The sequence below is a fragment of the Macrobrachium nipponense genome, chromosome 17 (assembly GCF_015104395.2).
Source record: "Macrobrachium nipponense isolate FS-2020 chromosome 17, ASM1510439v2, whole genome shotgun sequence".
NCBI classification, from domain to species: domain Eukaryota; kingdom Metazoa; phylum Arthropoda; class Malacostraca; order Decapoda; family Palaemonidae; genus Macrobrachium; species Macrobrachium nipponense.
Window position 1 is genome coordinate 72640526 of NC_087210.1, and position 18964 is coordinate 72659489.

At 40.5% G+C, this 18964-nt stretch overlaps 4 protein-coding genes across 4 annotated transcripts; all 4 read right to left on the reverse strand.

The window, feature by feature from the left end:
- Positions 1 to 3007: 3007 nt before the first annotated feature.
- Positions 3008 to 6886, reverse strand: LOC135196321 (collagen alpha-1(V) chain-like). Its single transcript, XM_064223067.1, has 2 exons — positions 5544 to 6886; positions 3008 to 5321 (listed from the first exon to the last, which is right to left on the reverse strand). The coding sequence occupies exons 1-2, from the start codon at positions 6880 to 6882 to the stop codon at positions 3670 to 3672; spliced, it is 2991 nt and encodes a 996-aa protein (XP_064079137.1). The 5' UTR covers positions 6883 to 6886; the 3' UTR covers positions 3008 to 3669.
- LOC135195953 (collagen alpha-1(V) chain-like) lies at positions 6887 to 8050 on the reverse strand. The gene is made up of 3 exons (XM_064222455.1): positions 7934 to 8050; positions 7059 to 7796; positions 6887 to 6952 (listed from the first exon to the last, which is right to left on the reverse strand). Exons 1-3 carry the CDS (start codon positions 8048 to 8050, stop codon positions 6887 to 6889), a joined length of 921 nt encoding a protein of 306 aa, XP_064078525.1.
- A 184-nt stretch (positions 8051 to 8234) lies between these two features.
- On the reverse strand, positions 8235 to 9543 carry LOC135195954 (collagen alpha-1(I) chain-like). Its single transcript, XM_064222456.1, has 2 exons — positions 9515 to 9543; positions 8235 to 9415 (listed from the first exon to the last, which is right to left on the reverse strand). The coding sequence occupies exons 1-2, from the start codon at positions 9525 to 9527 to the stop codon at positions 8235 to 8237; spliced, it is 1194 nt and encodes a 397-aa protein (XP_064078526.1). The 5' UTR covers positions 9528 to 9543.
- A 663-nt stretch (positions 9544 to 10206) lies between these two features.
- LOC135196323 (fibrous sheath CABYR-binding protein-like) lies at positions 10207 to 18029 on the reverse strand. The gene is made up of 4 exons (XM_064223069.1): positions 17885 to 18029; positions 14191 to 14399; positions 11074 to 12813; positions 10207 to 10344 (listed from the first exon to the last, which is right to left on the reverse strand). The coding sequence occupies exons 1-4, from the start codon at positions 18010 to 18012 to the stop codon at positions 10220 to 10222; spliced, it is 2202 nt and encodes a 733-aa protein (XP_064079139.1). The 5' UTR covers positions 18013 to 18029; the 3' UTR covers positions 10207 to 10219.
- Positions 18030 to 18964: the final 935 nt, after the last annotated feature.

Genomic DNA, 18964 nt, shown 5'->3' on the forward strand with positions numbered 1-18964 from the left:
ATATATATATATATATATATGTGTGTGTGTGTGTGTGTGTGTGTGTGTGTGTTTATATATATATATATATATATATATATATATATATATATATATATATATATATATATATATTAGTACGAGAGGTTTGGCAAAAAGCAATGAAAAATGTATGTAGCTTGTGATTGAACTGACAGACTGACAAGCTGATGGACTGATAGACATCTGATAAGAAAGATCATCAAAGATAATCAGGATGAATGGAGTTTCTAGGAAGATTTTATGATAAATTCAAAGTTTGTTTTAAGGTTATAATTTTTAACGGAATAAACATAACACCAGAGGTTTTATTCACTCAACTTCTAAACGAGTCTAAAGCAGAGGTTTATCTTGAGGCGATATCTTTCAAATCAGAATTGAATTTAGTAGAATATGAAATGTGATTGGTATCTGTTCACAATAAATCACCCTTTATTAAGAAATTTCTAATTTGATTTCCATTTCATTTGCATACACGCTGTATCCTTCGGTCTACATCACTACAAACAAGAAAGATTCCCGCTTGCACTGTTCCTCTTGGTTTGTATATCGCTAACTCGATGTCCGTTTTCCCATGAAATTTAAGTCTTTATTAGGAAATGTACTCCAGATGGGCCTACTATATTTAAAACTTTTCATCAGCATTTTTAAGTCTTTATTGAGAAATGTACTCCAGATAGGCCTACTATATTTAAAACATTTCATCAGCCTTTTTAAGTCTTCATTAGGAAATGAATTCCAGATAGGCCTACTATATTTAAAACTTTTCATCAGCTTTTTTAAGTCTTTATTGAGAAATGTACTCCAGATGGGCCTACTATATTTAAAACTTTTCATCAGCTTTTTTAAGTCTTTATTGAGAAATGTACTCCAGATAGGCCTACTATATTTAAAACATTTCATCAGCCTTTTTAAGTCTTCATTAGGAAATGAATTCCAGATAGGCCTACTATATTTAAAACTTTTCATCAGCTTTTTTAAGTCTTTATTGAGAAATGTACTCCAGATGGGCCTACTATATTTAAAACTTTTCATCAGCTTTTTTAAGTCTTCATTGAGAAATGTACTCCAGATAGGCCTACTATATTTAAAACATTTCATCAGCCTTTTTAAGTCTTCATTAGGAAATGAATTCCAGATAGGCCTACTATATTTAAAACTTTTCATCAGTTTTTTTAAGTCTTTATTGAGAAATGTACTCCAGATGGGCCTACTATATTTAAAACATTTCATCAGCTTTTTTAAGTGTTTATTGGGAAATGTACTCCAGATAGGCCTACTATATTTAAAACATTTCATCGCCTTTTTAAGTCTTCCATTAAAATGATTCCAGATAGGCCTACTAATTTAAAACATTTCATCAGCCTTTTTAAGTCTTCATTAGGAAATGAATTCCAGATAGGCCTACTATATTAAAAACATTTCATCAGCTGTTTTAAGTCTTCATTAGGAAATGAAATCCAGATAGGCCTACTATATTTAAAACATTTCATCAGCTTTTTTGAAGTCTTCATTAGGAAATGAACTCCAGATAGGCCTACTATATTTAAAACATTCCATCAGCTTTTTTAAGACTTTATTGGGAAATGTACTCCAGATAGGCCTACTATATTTAAAACATTTCATCAGCTTTTTTAAGTCTTTATTGGGAAATGTACTCCAGATAGGCCTACTATATTTACAACATTTCATCATCTTTTTAAAATTTTTATTGGGAAATGTATTTCACATGGCCAAAAATATTTAAACATCTTATCAGCTTTTTTAAGTCTTTAATGGGAAATGTACATCAAATAGGCCTACAGGCCTACTATATTTAAAACATTTCATCAGCTTTTCTTTTGTTTTCGAATTCCACTTGATATTATGTGCTATGTGCTTAGCTATACTCTGTTTTTTTTCATCTGTCCATCCGGCTGTGGGGTTTTTGTATGGTAACACTGCGTCCCGGGCTTTAAATAGTTACGCTACGTGTAAGTTTTAGGTAAATAAAAGGATATTTGGGTGTACATTTGCAACTGAAAAGTGTTTTAATAATTTACTGTATGCGAATTACACCATTATTATTCGAAATAGGTTATTGTTATTATTGTTGAATGTAAGCTCCCTTTTCGGGGTGGCGAATGGAACAGCCAGATGCAGTGGCGGGAAAATTGCTTCTCTCGCTGTTCACTACGGCAAGATGTCAACGTATTACTTCATTATACGTAAGTATATCAGTATGTACTGTTAATTTTTATAAAGTGCGTTTCAGCCAGATACGATATGACGTAACTTGGTTTAGCATCTGTTTGATGGAATTTGCGTCTGGCTGTTCCATTCGCCACCCCGAAAAGGCATCTTACATTCGACAATAATAACAATATTCTATTTCGAATATATACGGTGTAATTCTCATACAGTAAATTATTAAAACACTTTTCAGTTGCAAATGTACAACCAGATATCCTTTATTTACCTAAAACTTACACAGCGTAACTATTTCAAGCCCGGGACGCAGTGTTACCATACAAAAACACCACTGGCGGATGGACAGATGAAAAAAAACAGAGTATAGGCGCAATGCATCGCTCATGATCATTGGAAGCTCCCCTCTCAATCAGGCAGTGCTCGTGTTCATGCGACAATACGTTACTAACTATTTTTGCTTGGGATGTCTTTCGTCTCTACTGAAAGAACAGAACAATAATACTATTGCATTTAACATCAGGAAAGGTAAACGCAACCACATGGAAAGGTTAACCTTTCATTGAATGTTTTATTGTCCCCTGCTCGACTTTTTATCAGCTTATTCTCGGCCCTTTTGGAAATATACTATATTGAGAGTTCGATTTTATGATACTTTTGTTCAATTAATCTGCAGTTTTAAATCTCTACTGGCTTACCTGCTGCTCTGAATCATTCCTTATGAGAGAAGCCGAAATTATCAAGTCACTGAAGCCTCTGTGACTACTTGATTCTCATTGTAAACATAATGAAAATACAGTAATAGGTTTGAACTTTTCATATTTATTAATCCATAATATTTCAAACATTTTTCATGGGGTCTCATATAATATTTTTTTCCATTTTGATATTACAATTAATCTGGTATAAAATCTTCAAATAAGAACTAGAGAGTCCACCTGCACTGATATCTGTTTTTAGTAAACGAAACTCAACAATACACCTATAATTACTATTAGATATTTCCAATGCTGTATGCTGTATGAAGAAGTGACAGTCAATACTTGATCTTGAAGCTAATAATAGACATTGAATATTTTAGTCATAAGATGTCACTCAAACATTTCGTAAAAGTTATGGGGAAAATGATAAAAATCTTATTCTCAGCTAATGGGTAACCCCCATTCCTTAAAGAGGGATTCAGGTATTTGCTGCTTAAGTAACTGTCCGGCATAAATTCTTGCACATCAATATCCCAGCGTTTGCTTCCATTCGCAATGGCTTCATTCATATGATTGTTTGTGGCACTCGAGGATAGACCCTGGATGCAACTGGGATAACCACCATGTCCAGAGCTTGAAACTGTCCTAAGCAAGAAATCAGCAGAAGATGATATATATTCGTCCATCAGAGGGATAGGAAGTCAGTCGTTTGGTGGTATCATAGAATTGTCATTTCCCAACGACTATGCTGGAGTGTCTGATACTAGTTTTCATTAACAACAATTGTTTCACTACCATCGACAGCATCGCCTGTATTATCACTTGATTCACGAATTAAGATTGGCACTGCAGCAGCATCCTGAGGTAGGACAGAAACATCTTTGTCTATATCAATTGTTTTTATCAAAGGTTTGTCATCTGGTGAACTTGGTAGTGCAGGAGCAATTAAGTTGTCTTCTTCTGGTTGTCGTGAAATGGAAATTGACCAGTTTCCAGAACCAGTTATGACTCTCCTTGTAATATTACTTGACCCAGAGTTTATTCCACTTAAGAAGACGCTAATTGATTGTTCTCTATCATATGGAGGTTCAAAATCTTTTTGAGAAGTACAGGGAGTTGTGAGAGTTGGAGTACTTGTATTGTTAGTACCAATGAGCCCAGAAGTTGTTTGTGCCTGAGGTGGTGTAGGTATAGAACTAGTTATTTGCTGTTGAATATTTGTTGGCATTCCATCAGTTGCTTGAGTACTGATAGGTCCTGCTGGCAGAGACGTTGTTTGTGCCTGACCTGGTAGAGGTGTCAAAATAGTGGTTTGCTGATAAACATTCGTTGGGATTTCCTCAATTTCTTGAGGTTTTATAGGTTCCTCTGACTCAGTTGTTGTTTCCCACTGAGACTCTGGAGGTATTACAATTGTTGTTTGCTGTTGAACATTTGTTCGCATTCCATCAGTTGCTTGAGGACCAATAGGTCCTGCAGGCACAGTTGTTAGTTCCTGACCTGCTGGAGGTATTACAATTGTTGTTTGTTGTTGAACATTTGTTGGCATTCCATCAGTTGCTTGGGCACCAATAGGTCCTGCAGGCACAGTTGTTAGTTCCTGACCTGCTGGAGCCATTACAATAGTTGTTTGCTGTTGAACATCTGTTGGCATTCCATCAGTTGCCTCTGGGCCAATAGGTCCCGCAGGCACTGTTGTTTGTTCCTGGCCTGCTGGAACCATTACAATAGTTGTTTGCTGTTGAACGTCTGTTGGCATTCCATCAGTCGCTCCAGGGCCAATAGGTCCCGCAGGCACAGTTGTTTGTTCCTGACCTGCTGGAGCCATTACAATAGTTGTTTGCTGTTGAACATCTATTGGCATTCCAGCAGTGGCTTGAGGGCCAATAAGTCCCGCACGTACTGTTGATTGTTCCTGGCCTGCTGGAGCCATTTCAATAGTTGTTTGCTGTTGAATACCTGTTGGCATTCCATCAGTCGCTTCAGGGCCAATGGGTTCTGTAGGCAAAGTTGTTTGATCCTGACCTGCTGAAGCCATTGCAATAGTTGTTTGCTGTTGAACATCTGTTGGCATTCCATCAGTTGCTTGACGGCCAATAGGTCCGGCAGGCACAGTTGTTTGTTCCTGGCCTGCTGGAGCCATTACAATAGTGGTTTGCTGTTGAACATCTGTTGGCATTCCATCAGTCGCTTCAGGGCCAATAGGTCCAACAGGCACAGTTGTTTGTTCCTGACCTGCTGGAGCCATTACAATAGTTGTTTGCTGTTGAACATCTGTTGGCATTCCATCAGTCGCTTCAAGACCAATAGGTCCCGCAGGCACAGTTGTTTGTTCCTGACCTGCTGGAGCCATTACAATACTTGTTTGCTGTTGAACATCTGTTGGCATTCCATCAGTCGCTTCAGGGCCAATAGGTCCGGCAGGCAAAGTTGTTTGTTCCTGAACCTGCTGGAGCCATTACAATAGTAGTTTGCTGTTGACCATCTGTTGCCATTCCATCAGTCGCTTCAAGGGCCAAAAGGTCCGGGCAGGCAAAGTTGTTTGTTTCCTGACCTGCTGGAGCCCATTACAATAGGTAGTTTCTGTTTGACAATCTGTTTTGCCATTCATTCAGTTCGGCTTTTCAAGGCCAATAGGTCCTCCAGTCACAGTTGTTTGTTCCTGACCTGCTGGAGGTATCACAAAAGTTGTTTGCTGTTTAACATCTGTTGGCATTCCATCAATCGCTTGAGTGCCAATATCTCCCGTAGGCACAGTTGTTTGCTCCTGACCTGCTGGAGCCATTACAATAGTTGTTTGCTGTTGAACATCTGTTGGCATTCCATCAGTCGCTTCAGGGCCAATAGGTCGCGCAGGCACAGTTGTTTGTTCCTGACCTGCTGTAGCCATCACAATAGTTGTTTGCTGTTGAATATCTGTTGGCATTCCATCAGTTGCTACAAGGCCAATAGATCCCGAAGGCACCGTTGTTTGTTCCTGACTTGCTGGAGCCATCACAATAGTTGTTTGCTGTTGAACATCTGTTGGCATTCCATCAGTCACTTCAAAGCCAATAGGTCCCACAGACACAGGTGTTTGTTCCTGACCTGCTGGAGGCATAACAATAGTTGTTTGCTGTTGAACATCTGTTGGCATTCCATCAGTCGCTTCAGGGCCAATAGGTCCGGCCGACACAGTTGTTTGTTCCTGACCTGCTGGAGTCATCACAATAGTTGTTTGCTGTTGAACATCTGTTGGCATTCCATCAGTCACTTCAAAGCCAATAGGTCCCACAGACACAGGTGTTTGTTCCTGACCTGCTGGAGCCATAACAATAGTTGTTCGCTGTTGAACATCTGTTGGCATTCCATCAGTCGCTTCAGGGCCAATAGGTCCCGCCGACACAGTTGTTTGTTCCTGACCTGCTGGAGCCATCACAATAGTTGTTTGTTGTTGAACATCTGTTGGCATTCCATCAGTTGCTTCAAGGCCAATAGGACCCGCAGAATTATTTGTTTGTTCCTGACCTGCTGGAGCCATCACAGTAGTTGTTTGCTGTTGGACATCTGTTAGCATTCCATCAGTTGCTTGAGGGCCAATAGGTCCCGCAGGCACCGTTGTTTGTTCCTGACCTGCTGGAGGTATTACATTAGTAGTTTGCTGTTGAACATCTGTTGGCATTCCATCAGTCGCTTGAGTGCCAATAGGTCCTGCAGGCACAGTTGTTTGTTCCTGACCTGCTGGAGCCATTATAATAGTTGTTTGCTGTTGAACATCTGTTGGCATTCCATCAGTCGCTTCAAGGCCAATAGGTCCCGCAGGCACAGTTGTTTGTTCCTGACCTGTTGGAGCCATCACAATAGTTGTTTGCTGTTGAGCATCTGTTGGCATTCCATCAGTCACTTCAGGGCCAATAGGTCCTGAAGGAACAGTTGTTTGTTCCTGAACTGCTGGAGCCATTACAATAGTTGTTTGTTGTTGAACATCTGTTGGCATTCCATCAGTGCGCTCCAGGGCCAAGAGCGTCCCGCACGGCACAGGGTGTTCGTTGTTTGTTCCTGACCAGCTGGAGCCATCACAATAGTTGTTTGCTGTTGAAAATCTGTTGGCATTCCATCAGTTGCTTGGGCACCAATAGGTTCCGCAGGCACAGTTGTTTGTTCCTGACCTACTGGAGCCATTACAATAGTTGATTGCTGTTGAACATCTGTTGGCATTCCATCAGTCGCTTCAGAGCCAATGGGTCCCGCAGGCACCGTTGTTTGTTCCTGACCTGCTGGAGCTATTACAATAGTTGTTTGCTGTTGAACATCTGTTGGCATTCCATCAGTCGCTTCAGGGTCAATAGGTCCTGCAGGCACCGTTGTTTGTTCCTGACCTGCTGGAGCCATTTCAATAGTTGTTTGCTGTTGAACATCTGTTGGCATTCCATCAGTCGCTTCAGGGCCAATAGGTCCTCCAGGCACAGTTGTTTGTTCCTGACCTGTAGGAGCCATTACAATACTTGTTTGCTGTTGAACATCTGTTGGCGTTCCATCAGTCGCTTCAGGGCCAATAGGTCCAACAGGCACAGTTGTTTGTTCCTGACCTGCTGGAGACATTTCAATAGTTGTTTGCTGTTGAACATCTGTTGGCATTCCATCAGTCGCTTCAGGGCCAATAGGTCCGACAGGCACAGTTGTTTGTTCCTGACCTGCTGGAGCCATCACAATTGTTGTTTGCTGTTGAACATCTGTTGGCATTCCATCAGTCGCTTCAGGGCCAATAGGTACCGCAGGCACAGCCGTTTGTTCCTGACCTGCTGGAGACATTACAATAGTTGTTTGCTGTTGAATTTCCTGTGGCATCCATTCAGTTTGCTTGACGGCTTTAATTAGTCTAGCAGGCTCAGGAGTATTTGTTCCTGACCGCTGATTCAATTACAACATGTTTTGTTTGCTGGTTTGGAACAATTCCTGATTGGCCTTCCATCAGTCGTTTCAGGAGGCCAATAGGTCCCGGGGCAAGGCCACAGCTTTGTTTGTTCCGACCTGCTGGAGTCCATTACCAATAGTTGTTTTGCTTGTTGAACAGCTGTTGGCATTCCATCAGTCGCTTCAGAAGGCCCAATAGGGTCCCACGCAGGCACCAGCTTCTTTGTTTGGTCCTGAACCTGCTGGAGCATAACCAAAGTTGTTTGCTGTTGAACATCTGTTGGCCATTTCCAAATTTTCAGTTCGCTTTCAAGGCCAATAGTTCACAACAGGCATGTTGGTTTTTTCCTGAACCTGCTGAGCCATACAATAGTTGTTTGATCTGCTTGAACATATGTGCAGGGCCAATCAGTCGGCTTCCCAGGGCCAATAAGGTCAGCAGCACAGGGTTTGTTCCTGACCTGCTGGAGCCATTACAATAGTTGTTTGCTGTTGAAGATCTGTTGGTATACCATCAGTCGCTTCAGGGCCAATGGGTCCCGCAGGCACAGCTGTTTGTTCCTGACCTGCAGGAGCCATCACAATAGTTGTTTGCTGTTGAACATCTGTTGGCATTCCATCAGTCGCTTCAGTTCCAATAGGACCCGCAGAATTAGTTGTTTGTTCCTGACCTGCTGGAGACATTACAATAGTTGTTTGCTGTTGAACATCTGTTGGCATTCCATCAGTCGCTTCAGGGCCAATAGGTACGGCAGGCACAGTTGTTTGTTCCTGACCTGCTGGAGCCATTACAATACTTGTTTGCTGTTGAACATCTGTTGGCATTCCATCAGTCGCTTCAGGGCCAGTAAGTCCCGCAGGCACAGTTGTTTGTTCCTGACCTGCTGGAGCTATCACAATTGTTGTTTGCTGTTGAACATCTGTTGGCATTCCATCAGTCGCTCCAGGGCCAATAGGTCCCGCCGGCACAGTTGTTTGTTCCTGACCCGCTGGAGCCATTACAATAGTTGTTTGCTGTTGAACATCTGTTGGCATTCCATCAGTCGCTTCAGGGCCAATAGGTCCCGCCGGCACAGTTGTTTGTTCCTGACCTGCTGGAGCTATCACAATTGTTGTTTGCTGTTGAACATCTGTTGGCATTCCATCAGTCGCTCCAGGGCCAATAGGTCCCGCCGGCACAGTTGTTTGTTCCTGACCTGCTGGAGCCATCACAATTGTTGTTTGCTGTTGAACATCTGTTGGCATTCCATCAGTCGCTTCAGGGCCAATAGGTCCCGCAGGCACAGTTGTTTGTTCCTGACCTGCTGGAGCCATCACAATAGTTGTTTGCTGTTGAACATCTGTTGGCCTTCCATCAGTCGCTTCATGGCCAATAGGTCCTGCAGGCACAGTTGTTTGTTCCTGACCTGCTGGAGTCATTACAATAGTTGATTGCTGTTGAACATCTGTTGGCATTCCATCAGTTGCTTCAGGGCCAATAGGTCCCGCAGGCACAGTTGTTTGTTCCTGACCTGCTGGAGCCATTACAATAGTTGTTTGCTGTTGAACATCTGTTGGCATTCCATCAGTCGCTTCAGGGCCAATAGGTCCCGCAGACACAGTTGTTTGTTCCTGACCTGCTGGAGCCATTCATAGTTGTTTGCTGTTGAACATCTGTTACTTCCCATCGTCCGCTCAGGGCATGAGGTCCGCAGGCCACAGTTGTTGTTCCTGACCTGCTGGAGCCATTACAATAGTTGTTTGCTGTTGACATCTGTTGGCATTCCATCATCGCTTCAGGGGCCAATAGGTCCCTCAGGCACCAGTTGTTTGTTCCTGACCTGCTGGAGCCATTACAATTAAGTTGGTTTGCGTTGAAACATCTGGTTGGCATTTCCATCCAGTCCGCTTCAGGCCAATAGGTCCCGCAGGAACCTACAGTGTTTGCTTTGTGAACATCTTGTGCTTCCATTCAGTCGCTTCAGCCAGGTTCCACAAGGCTTAGCCTGTGTTCCTTTTGGCCTGCTGGAGCATTACAATAGTTTTTGTTTTTGTGTTGAAACATTCCTGTTGGCATCCATCGGTCGCCTTCGTGGGCCAGTAGGTCCCGCAGGCACCAATTAGTTTTTGTTCCTGACCTGCTGGAGCCATTAACAATAGGGTTGTTGTTTTGCTGTTGAAACCATCTGTTGGGCATTCCATCGTCGCCTTCAGCCAATAGGTCCCGCATGGGCACGTTGTTTGTTCCATGACCTGCTGGAGCCATTAAAATAGTTGTTTGCTGTTGAACTCTGTTGGATTCCAGCAGTTCGCTTTCAGGGCCAATAGGTCCTGCAGCCACCAATTGTTTGTTTCCTGACCTGCTGGAAGCATTACAATTAGTTGTTTGCTGTAACATTGTTGGATTCAATCAGTGCTTCAGGGCAAGGAGGTCCAACAGGCTAGCCTGTTTGTTCCTGGCCTGCTGGAGCCATTACAATAGTTGTTTGTTGTTGAACATCTGTTGGCATTCCATCGGTCGCTTCGGGGCCAGTAGGTCCCGCAGGCACAGTTGTTTGTTCCTGACCTGCTGGAGCCATTTCAATAGTTGTTTGCTGTTGAACATTCTGGGATTCCTCAGCGCTTCAAGGCAAATAGGTTTCCCGCAGGCACAGTTGTTTTGTTCCGACCTGCTTGCCATTTACAATAGTTGTTTGCTGTTGAAACATCGTTGGCATTCCATCAAGTCGTTCAGGGCCAATAGGTCCCGTAGGACAGTTGTTTGTTCTTGACTGGGAAACATTACAAGAGTTGTTTGCGGGTTGAACATCTGGTTGGCATTCCCTCAGTCGCTTCAGGGCCAATAGTCCCGAGCACAGTTATTTGTTCCTGACCTGCTGGAGCCATCACAATAGTTGTTTGCTGTTGAACATCTGTTGGCATTTCATCAGTTGCTTGAGGACTAATAGCTCCTGCAGGCACAGTTGTTTGTTCCTGACCCACTGTAGGTATTACAATAGTTGTTTGCTGTTGAACATCTGTTGGCATTCCATCAGTTGCTTGAGGACCAATAGCTCCTGCAGGCCACATTGTTTTTGTTCCTGCCCCGCTGGAGGTAGACTATAGTTGTTTGCTGTTGAACATCTGTTGGCATTTTCATCGTCGCTTGAGGACCAAAAGCTCCCGCAGGCCAGTTGTTTTGTTCCTGACCCGCTGGAGGTTTACAATAGTTGTTTTGTTGTTGAAATCTGTTGGCATTTCATCAGTCGCTTGAGACCAATAGCTCCTGGAAGGCACAGTTTTGTTTGTTCCTGACCCGCTGGAGGTATTACAATAGTTGTTTGTTGTTGAACATCTGTTGGCATTTCATCAGTCGCTTGAGGACCAATAGCTCCTGCAGGCACAGTTGTTTGTTCCTGACCCGCTGGAGGTATTACAATAGTAGTTTGCTGTTGAACATCTGTTGGCATTTCATCAGTCGCTTGAGGACCAATAGCTCCTGCAGGCACAGTTGTTTGTTCCTGACCCGCTGGAGGTATTACAATAGTTGTTTGCTGTTGAACATCTGTTGGCATTTCATCAGTTGCTTGAGGACCAATAGCTCCTGTAGGCACAGATGTTTGTTCCTGGCCCGCTGGAGGTATTACAATAGTTGTTTGCTGTTGAATATCTGTTGGCATTTCATCAGTTGCTTGAGGACCAATAGGTCCTGCAGGCACAGTTGTTTGTTCCTGACCCACTGGAGGTATTACAATAGTTGTTTGTTGTTGAACATCTGTTGGCATTTCATCAGTCGCTTGAGGACCAATAGGTCCTGCAGGCACAGTTGTTTGTTCTTGACCTGATGGAGGTATTACAATAGTTGTTTGCTGTTGAACATCTGTTGGCATTTCATCAGTTGCTTGAGGATCAATAGCTCCTGCAGGTACTGTTGTTTGTTCCTGACCTGCTGGAGGTATTACAATAGTAGTTTGCTGTTGAACATTTGTTGGCATTCCATCAATTACTTGATTTGTTGTCATTCCATCAGTTGCTTGAGAACCAATAGGCCCTGCTGGCACAGGAGTTGTTTGTACCTGAGTTGGTGGCGGTGTTGCAATAGCAGTTGACGATATTATAATAGTTGTTTGCTGTTGAACATTTGTTGGCGTTCCATCTGTTGATTGAGGACCAATAGGTCCTGCCGGCACAGTTGTTTGTGCCTGATCTGCTGGAGGTATTACAATAGTTGTTTGTGGTTGAACATTTGTTGGGATTTCCTCAATTTCTTGAGGTTTTACGTCTTCCTCGGCCTCAGTTGTTGTTACCCACTGAGGCTCTAGAGGTATTATAACTGTTGTTTGCTGTTGAACATTTGTTGGCATACCATCTGTTGCTTGAGGACCAATAGTTCCTCCTGGCACAGGAGTTGTTTGCGCCTGAGCTGGTGGCGGTGTTGCAATAGTAGTTTGCTGTTGAACATTTGTTGGCATTCCATCAGTTGCTTGAGGACCAATAGTTCCTCCTGGCACAGGAGTTGTTTGCGCCTGAGCTGGTGGAGGTGTTGCAATAGTTGTTTGCTGCTGAACATTTGTTGGTGTACCATCAGTTGGTTGAGTCCCTATAGTTCCTGCTGGCACAGGAGTTTTTTGTGTCTGAGCTGGTGGAGGTATTACAGTAGTTGTTTGCTGTTGAGTATATGTTGACATTCCCTTAGTTGTCTGAAGCTGTTGGATTGTGGGTATTGAAGTGGATGATTGAGGCTGAACACTTGTAAGAGTAGTATAAGTTCCTTGTGGCGTAGTATTTCCGGATTTTACAGTAGTTGTTTGCTGCTGACCCCTTGGGGGAACGGAAGTAGTTTGCTGAGGTCTGGTAATTGGGACATTAGGTTTCGATGGTGTAGGGATGATTGGGAATGGAAAGGGGAAGATGCCTGGTGGATACCTCGGCATGTATGATGGAAACATTGGGAAAGGTGGCACTGGTGGCCCAATCATTTGTAACCAGGGATCAGGCTGAGGTAACTTTAAGAAAACTGGTTTACTGTCATATATCCCGCTAGTCCATATTGGATCTGAAAATAATACGTTCAAGATTAATTTAGCATTTTGAATTGAGATTAATGGAGTATAAATATCACAATGATTTTCTATAATAATGTCCTACTATTACTTAATATAATCTAATCCATATACATGACAGCAGCTCACAACTAATTCGTATGCAATAGATATTATTTCATATCTGTGTAATGTTCATGCATAACTTTTTCAGAGAATAAACATTTATACATATATATATATATAATATATATATATATATTATATATATATATATATATATTATATATATATATATATATATATATATATATATAATATATATCTATATATATATGTATATATATATATTATATATATATATAATAGGATATATATATATATATATATATATATATATATATATATATATATATAAATATATATATGTATATATATATATATATATGTCTGCATTTCTAAATCATACGAGGCTAACTGTATTAGTAGTTGACATGCCAAAAACCGGAATAATATTAGGACAAACTTTTTCAGTATTTAAGTGTGGTTATAAATGGTTCGTTTTCCATGTTAACATCATTATCATCAATATCACCTAATACAGAAATATTTTCAATAGTTTGGAACAGCTGTGCGGGGAAAAAACAAAGAAAATTCAAAACAGCGAAAAAGATGCAATGCCAACTGATGAGCGGTAGATAAATTAAACATGGTTCCAATTTGCAGCATCGCTTTGCTTTGCTACCTTTAGATCTTATGTTGAATAATATACTTTTAAATACGCATTCGAAGCTTATGATAAAACTGAACCTCACTGCATGGTTCGTCTTTCGAACAGCTAAGGAATCTCTGTTGTGTACATAACCGCAACTGAGGAATGCAGTAAGCTTTTTTTATGACGTGCCTTTGAAAGTATCCCACTCACAGGATCTAAGAACAACGTCGTGCTAAAACGATTAAATGGAAATTTCTGGTTTTCTCGATCTTGCTGGTGTTCGGAGCGGGTTTGCCGTAGCCTCTTGCATCTAGAGTACGTTGAATGTAACTGACCGGTTTTCAGTTTCAGTGTCTCTCAAGTTGTGGCTGGTATGGTTTCAAGCAACTGTTAGCTATGTAAAACGATTATGTTGCCGTATGACCAGTATTTTAGTCAGTGTTATCATAGAACATAAGGATAAACTTGATGCATTACGGTAAACTTGCATCTATGCTGGGTATTTCAGTAAGACCTGTTTATACATGAGAAAATCATGGAAACCGCGTTCGTATTTGAGCCACGTGCATGCAAGTTAAAGTAACTATCAACATAATAGCCAGAGTGCTTTTCCTATCATAATCATGGTTTCATTTTTGTTGCAATTGTTGTTGAGCTTGCGCCAACATTATATTACCTTTTCCAGGGGATCTTGGGTTTCCAATCAAATGTGGGGGCACAGGCTGAGGGTACCGAGCAGCGAGCATGTGGGGAGGCAGCATCTGGGGCATTCCTCGCACCGTGATGCTGCCCCAGTTAGAGACGAATCCTGACAGGATCAAAAGTGCTCTCGCGTTCAGCATCTCTGATGTCTGTGTTGGGCCTGGAGAGAAAAGAAGAAGAGGGCTGTGGATAATGAATAAGGCCCACTGCAAAGATAATGGGAATAGAAGCAGTTAAAAATAAAATGAAGAGTGACCAAACTGAAACATTTAGAATAATGAAGTGTGACTTTTTCTTGGTGAATAGTTCTCGACTGACAAATCAGTTTGCTCTCAAATTCCGAACTATCTGTTATAGATTATAGTAGATGAGAAACGATGCACGCTTCCTTGTTACGGCAGTAGAAACGTTTTCAGGTTTCTTTCAGATTTCTTATCCTCAAAAATACTTTGAGTTAATAATAATAATAATGTTAATATACATGATATAGAAACTACCAGTAGCATTCACGTGATGCATTTTTTTTATGAAAAAACCACTCAGACATCTTAATTTCTCGATTTCCTCACGTACAGGAATACGCATACTTCTGTATTAATGAATGCTAATAAAAATTGGACCTTGAAATAAAATATGCAAAGAGAAAGATGCTCCCGGAATTCAGCTTAGTAATAGGTTGACGGAGTATTTTGAAGATCGGCTGAATGTGGACAGAAGAGAGGCAGAGACAAATAACTTAAAAGTGAGAAGAGATAGTGTAAAGTTTGAGAATGTAAGTTTGAGGTTGAAGAACGGAAAGATACCAGTGTAAGGTATACCTGAATTGAGGAACGGTTCAGAGAGAATAGGTGGGGAGCATAACTGTTCAATTGCACGGGGCCAATAGTGAAGGGGTAACTTTTAGAATTATAGAGACAGAATATTACTTAGTATATCAGGGCAAGTGAACAGGGGGAATTTTATTTTAAAAATTAAGGCAGGTGTCAGAAAAAATGACAGGGGAAGAAAAGAGTGTATGGACATGGAGCGTGGTTGGGTGGATCAAAGCCTTGTAATAAACAGTTATGTGTGGAAGTCCCAGGATAAAAGGAACATACTGATAGACTTAAAGGAACGTTTTTAGCACATTCGGTAGAAAGGCAATTTGAAGATAAGCTGCTGTTGAGAGAGAGAAGAAGTTTTATGAAAGAAGAGAAGCGTGTGCTAGAATTAAAAAGCGAGGAAAAGGACTCGTTTGATGGGAATGTGGATCTGAGATAAGGGTTCGTTATGTTTCCATTGCTGTTTAAGACCTTTATGGATGGACTGAAGTGAGGATGCAAAGAAGACAAATGATATGCATGTGTAAGGTTGTGAAATAAGAATAGAAGCTGTGCAAGGAACGTGAAGTGGTCAGTGTCTGCTGAAGAGACATCCACATTTTGGGACGATACAGGAAACTCTAGAGACTTCTGAGAAATTTTGGTATTGTTTTTCAAAAGGCAAAAGCTGAGAGTGGATGTGAAGAAGAGTAATGTTCTGAGGGTGAATTTAAACCACAAACAAGGAGCAACGGACGTTGAAATGGATGGGGAAGCATGACCGTGCCTGCTTTATACAGGTATTTGGAATTATATTCAATGAATGATGACAGAATAAGAGACGAGGTGAATCACAAACTATGTGAAGTAAGGAAGGCAGCAGGGTGTATGCAAAAGAGATCAGGACAACCTATGAAAGCCAAGTTAAGAATGCGTGAAGAGGATGATGAACGCGAATGAACTAAAAAGATTAAAAGTTGACGCTGCTGAATTGAAATGTTTGCGTAGTAGGCTATTTGTGGTTTTATAAGAAGTGAGAGGGTAAAACATGTATAAGTACTCAGAAGTGGTTAAATGGTTGGCATTAGTGATAGGGTAGATCAGAGAAACAGATAGAATGAGGAGACGGCTAGGAAGGCCGAGAAGTGCAGAATAAATAACGTGGATAGAATGAGAGCCTAAACATACAGGTAGTTCCAGAGTGCAAGGAAGATGGAGGTGAATAGCATATTATGTGGGGAGGGGTTCAACGTGTTGCTGATGAGCCTTCTGCAAAGGTATTTAAAGTGAATCACGTGGTTAAGATTTTGTGTGTGCGTGTGTGTATGTTAGAAAAGAAACAAATGGAAAATATTAACATATCCTGGTGTTCAGTTACTTAAAGTATCATTTAATCTTTACTTAAAGTTGAATGTATTAACGCCCGTAAGCGCTTCAGAAAACCAGTTTTTCCAATAAAAATAGTAAAAGATCTTTGGTACAGGCCTGAAAAAGTTATTCATTGAAGGATAGATTTTGAAACAATAAGCAAAATCCATTAACTCTAGTTTAAATCCTATTCGCTCCTATTAGAAAGAGGTAACCGCCATTTGAATCAGTTTGGATAAGATAAATTCCTGCAGGTTTGCCGTTTTCAGTCAAAACCCCTGATACGAACCTCTAGTGCTGCCATCTCAGTCGAATAAAAAAGCCTTTACAAACAATACAATTCAGAATCGTTAATATGGCTTTGACAATGGGTAGGAGAACAGAAGTTAGGTTAGGTTAAGTTAGGTTTTAGTTTTGCTGGAAGTCAGCTTCTCCTGCTAACCACACAACTTCCTGATCTGAGCAAAAGATGAACGCTCGAATAGCTACATCCAGAGTTGCATCCTATGCATACTGCATACAATAACCTCCTAACGTCTCGATTTCTTCACTCTCTTTAGATGCACTTCAAAGTCTTGAATACAAAATGAAGACCAAATACAGCAACCCCAATCTTCTGTGGGTAGAGTCGAATTTTTTTTCTGTAATTCTTCATCCATTTATCTAAAATGCATTGCTTTCAATCTTACACTATTCTTTATGATAGGCCTACAGATTATCCCTTTTAGAATTGAATTGATGCATACTTGTTTATATAGAGTGGTAGCTTTTATTACTAATCAAAACTCACGCGCTTTGGGTTTGGATGGGTTGAGGCAAGGAGGTTTAGCTAAAGAACCTGACCATGAAGAAGGACGCGAGCCTATTCTCGTTTAAGCACACTTTCCGTTGTCTGAATTCGACAAATATATTTTCACCTTCACCGACTTTGTGTGAATTGGAGTCTTCTCACTGGAAGCTTATCTTCATTACGGATTCAGGGCTCTATAGTGATGGTCGTATCTAAAAGTGTTAAGAAATCAGGAAGATAAAAAGGCACTGTGGCTGTTGCATATACATACATACTTATATATGCAAATATGTATATATGAGTACATATATGTGTGTATGTATGCATTATACATACACTCGCAAACACTACACACGCGTACATTTATATATACATATCATATATTATATATATTATATAGATATATAACTATATATAAATATATAAATACAATAAAGCAAATTCACTAAACCGGACGCCCGAAGAAATGAAACGCACCGTTCTGGAAGAAATCATGAACTGGCCTCAGACAACGAAGAAGAATGAAAGGAGTCTCTAAAAAAATGCTGTAGAAAGAGTACATCCAAAGCTAGGTCGCTGAGGTTATCATCCGGGCAATACCACAAATTTCAAGAAGTAAATCTTAGACGCGAGTTCACGGTTTGTTGAAGACCGCCATGATTTCGTTAAAAAAACTACAGGTTTTAAATTAAATGAACATCAGCCCTTACCTCTTTATGTCATCGAATTGGTTCTCACCCTCTCTCTCACTCTCTTCCTCCCTCTGTCTCTCTCTTTCTCTCAAGAGGAAGACAGGCTCCTTCGACGTCGGTGGTTGATTGAACGCTGATGAAAGCATAGCAACTGTTGATATACCGACAGGAGCTCAGTCGGGGGTGTTTAGGAAGCAATTGGTTATAGCCAATCAAAACAAGGGTTGAGCACGAATACGGGAAGTTTGTGTTTTGCGTCGGTTTTTTAATTGTGGTCGCCTGGTACAGCGTAAGTTATGATTTTGTATTTAATGGCTTCTTTTTCCTCGAGGCCATTTCGAAAAGGAACACGTTCCCTATGTATTAACAGAAAACCACTACCTAAAGAATTTTACATAAAAATAGATTTCCAATATTATTATTATTATTAGTACACCTTAAGTTTCCCTCCACCATCGAAAGAATTTTACATAAAAATAAATTTCTTGTATTATTATTATTATTAAACCAAACAAAAACTTCTTTCAGTTTTCTTCTGAAGATTGAAAAAGAAACCCACAAATTCAATTTGTAACTTGTTTACTTCTAAGTAGAGTGTGGAGTAAAACTTAATGTAAATACTTAGAAGTAAACAAGTTACAAATTGAATTTGTGGGTTTCTTTTTCAATTATTATTATTATTATTATTATTATTATTATTATTATTATTATTATTATTATTATTATTATTATTATTATTATTATTATTGATAATATTTTTACGTTATAAGTTTGCCTCCACCTTCGAAGAATTATACATTAAAATAGATTTCCTGTATTATTATTATTCTTTTACGTTGAGTTTCCCTCAACTATCGAAAGAATTTTACATAAAAACATATTAAAGAGAATAAGAGATTCTGTGAAGGACAGTTATAAAAGGTATTGATCCTCTCTCTCTCTCTCTCTCTCTCTCTCTCTCTCTCTCTCTCTCTCTCTCTCTCTCTCTCTCTCTTCCAAAAGTCTTTTAGAAACCCATGTCGTCGCTCTGACATGCTTATCGCCTTAACATCATCGACATATTTCATAGATGAAATATGGTTTCGTCAGGATGGGGAA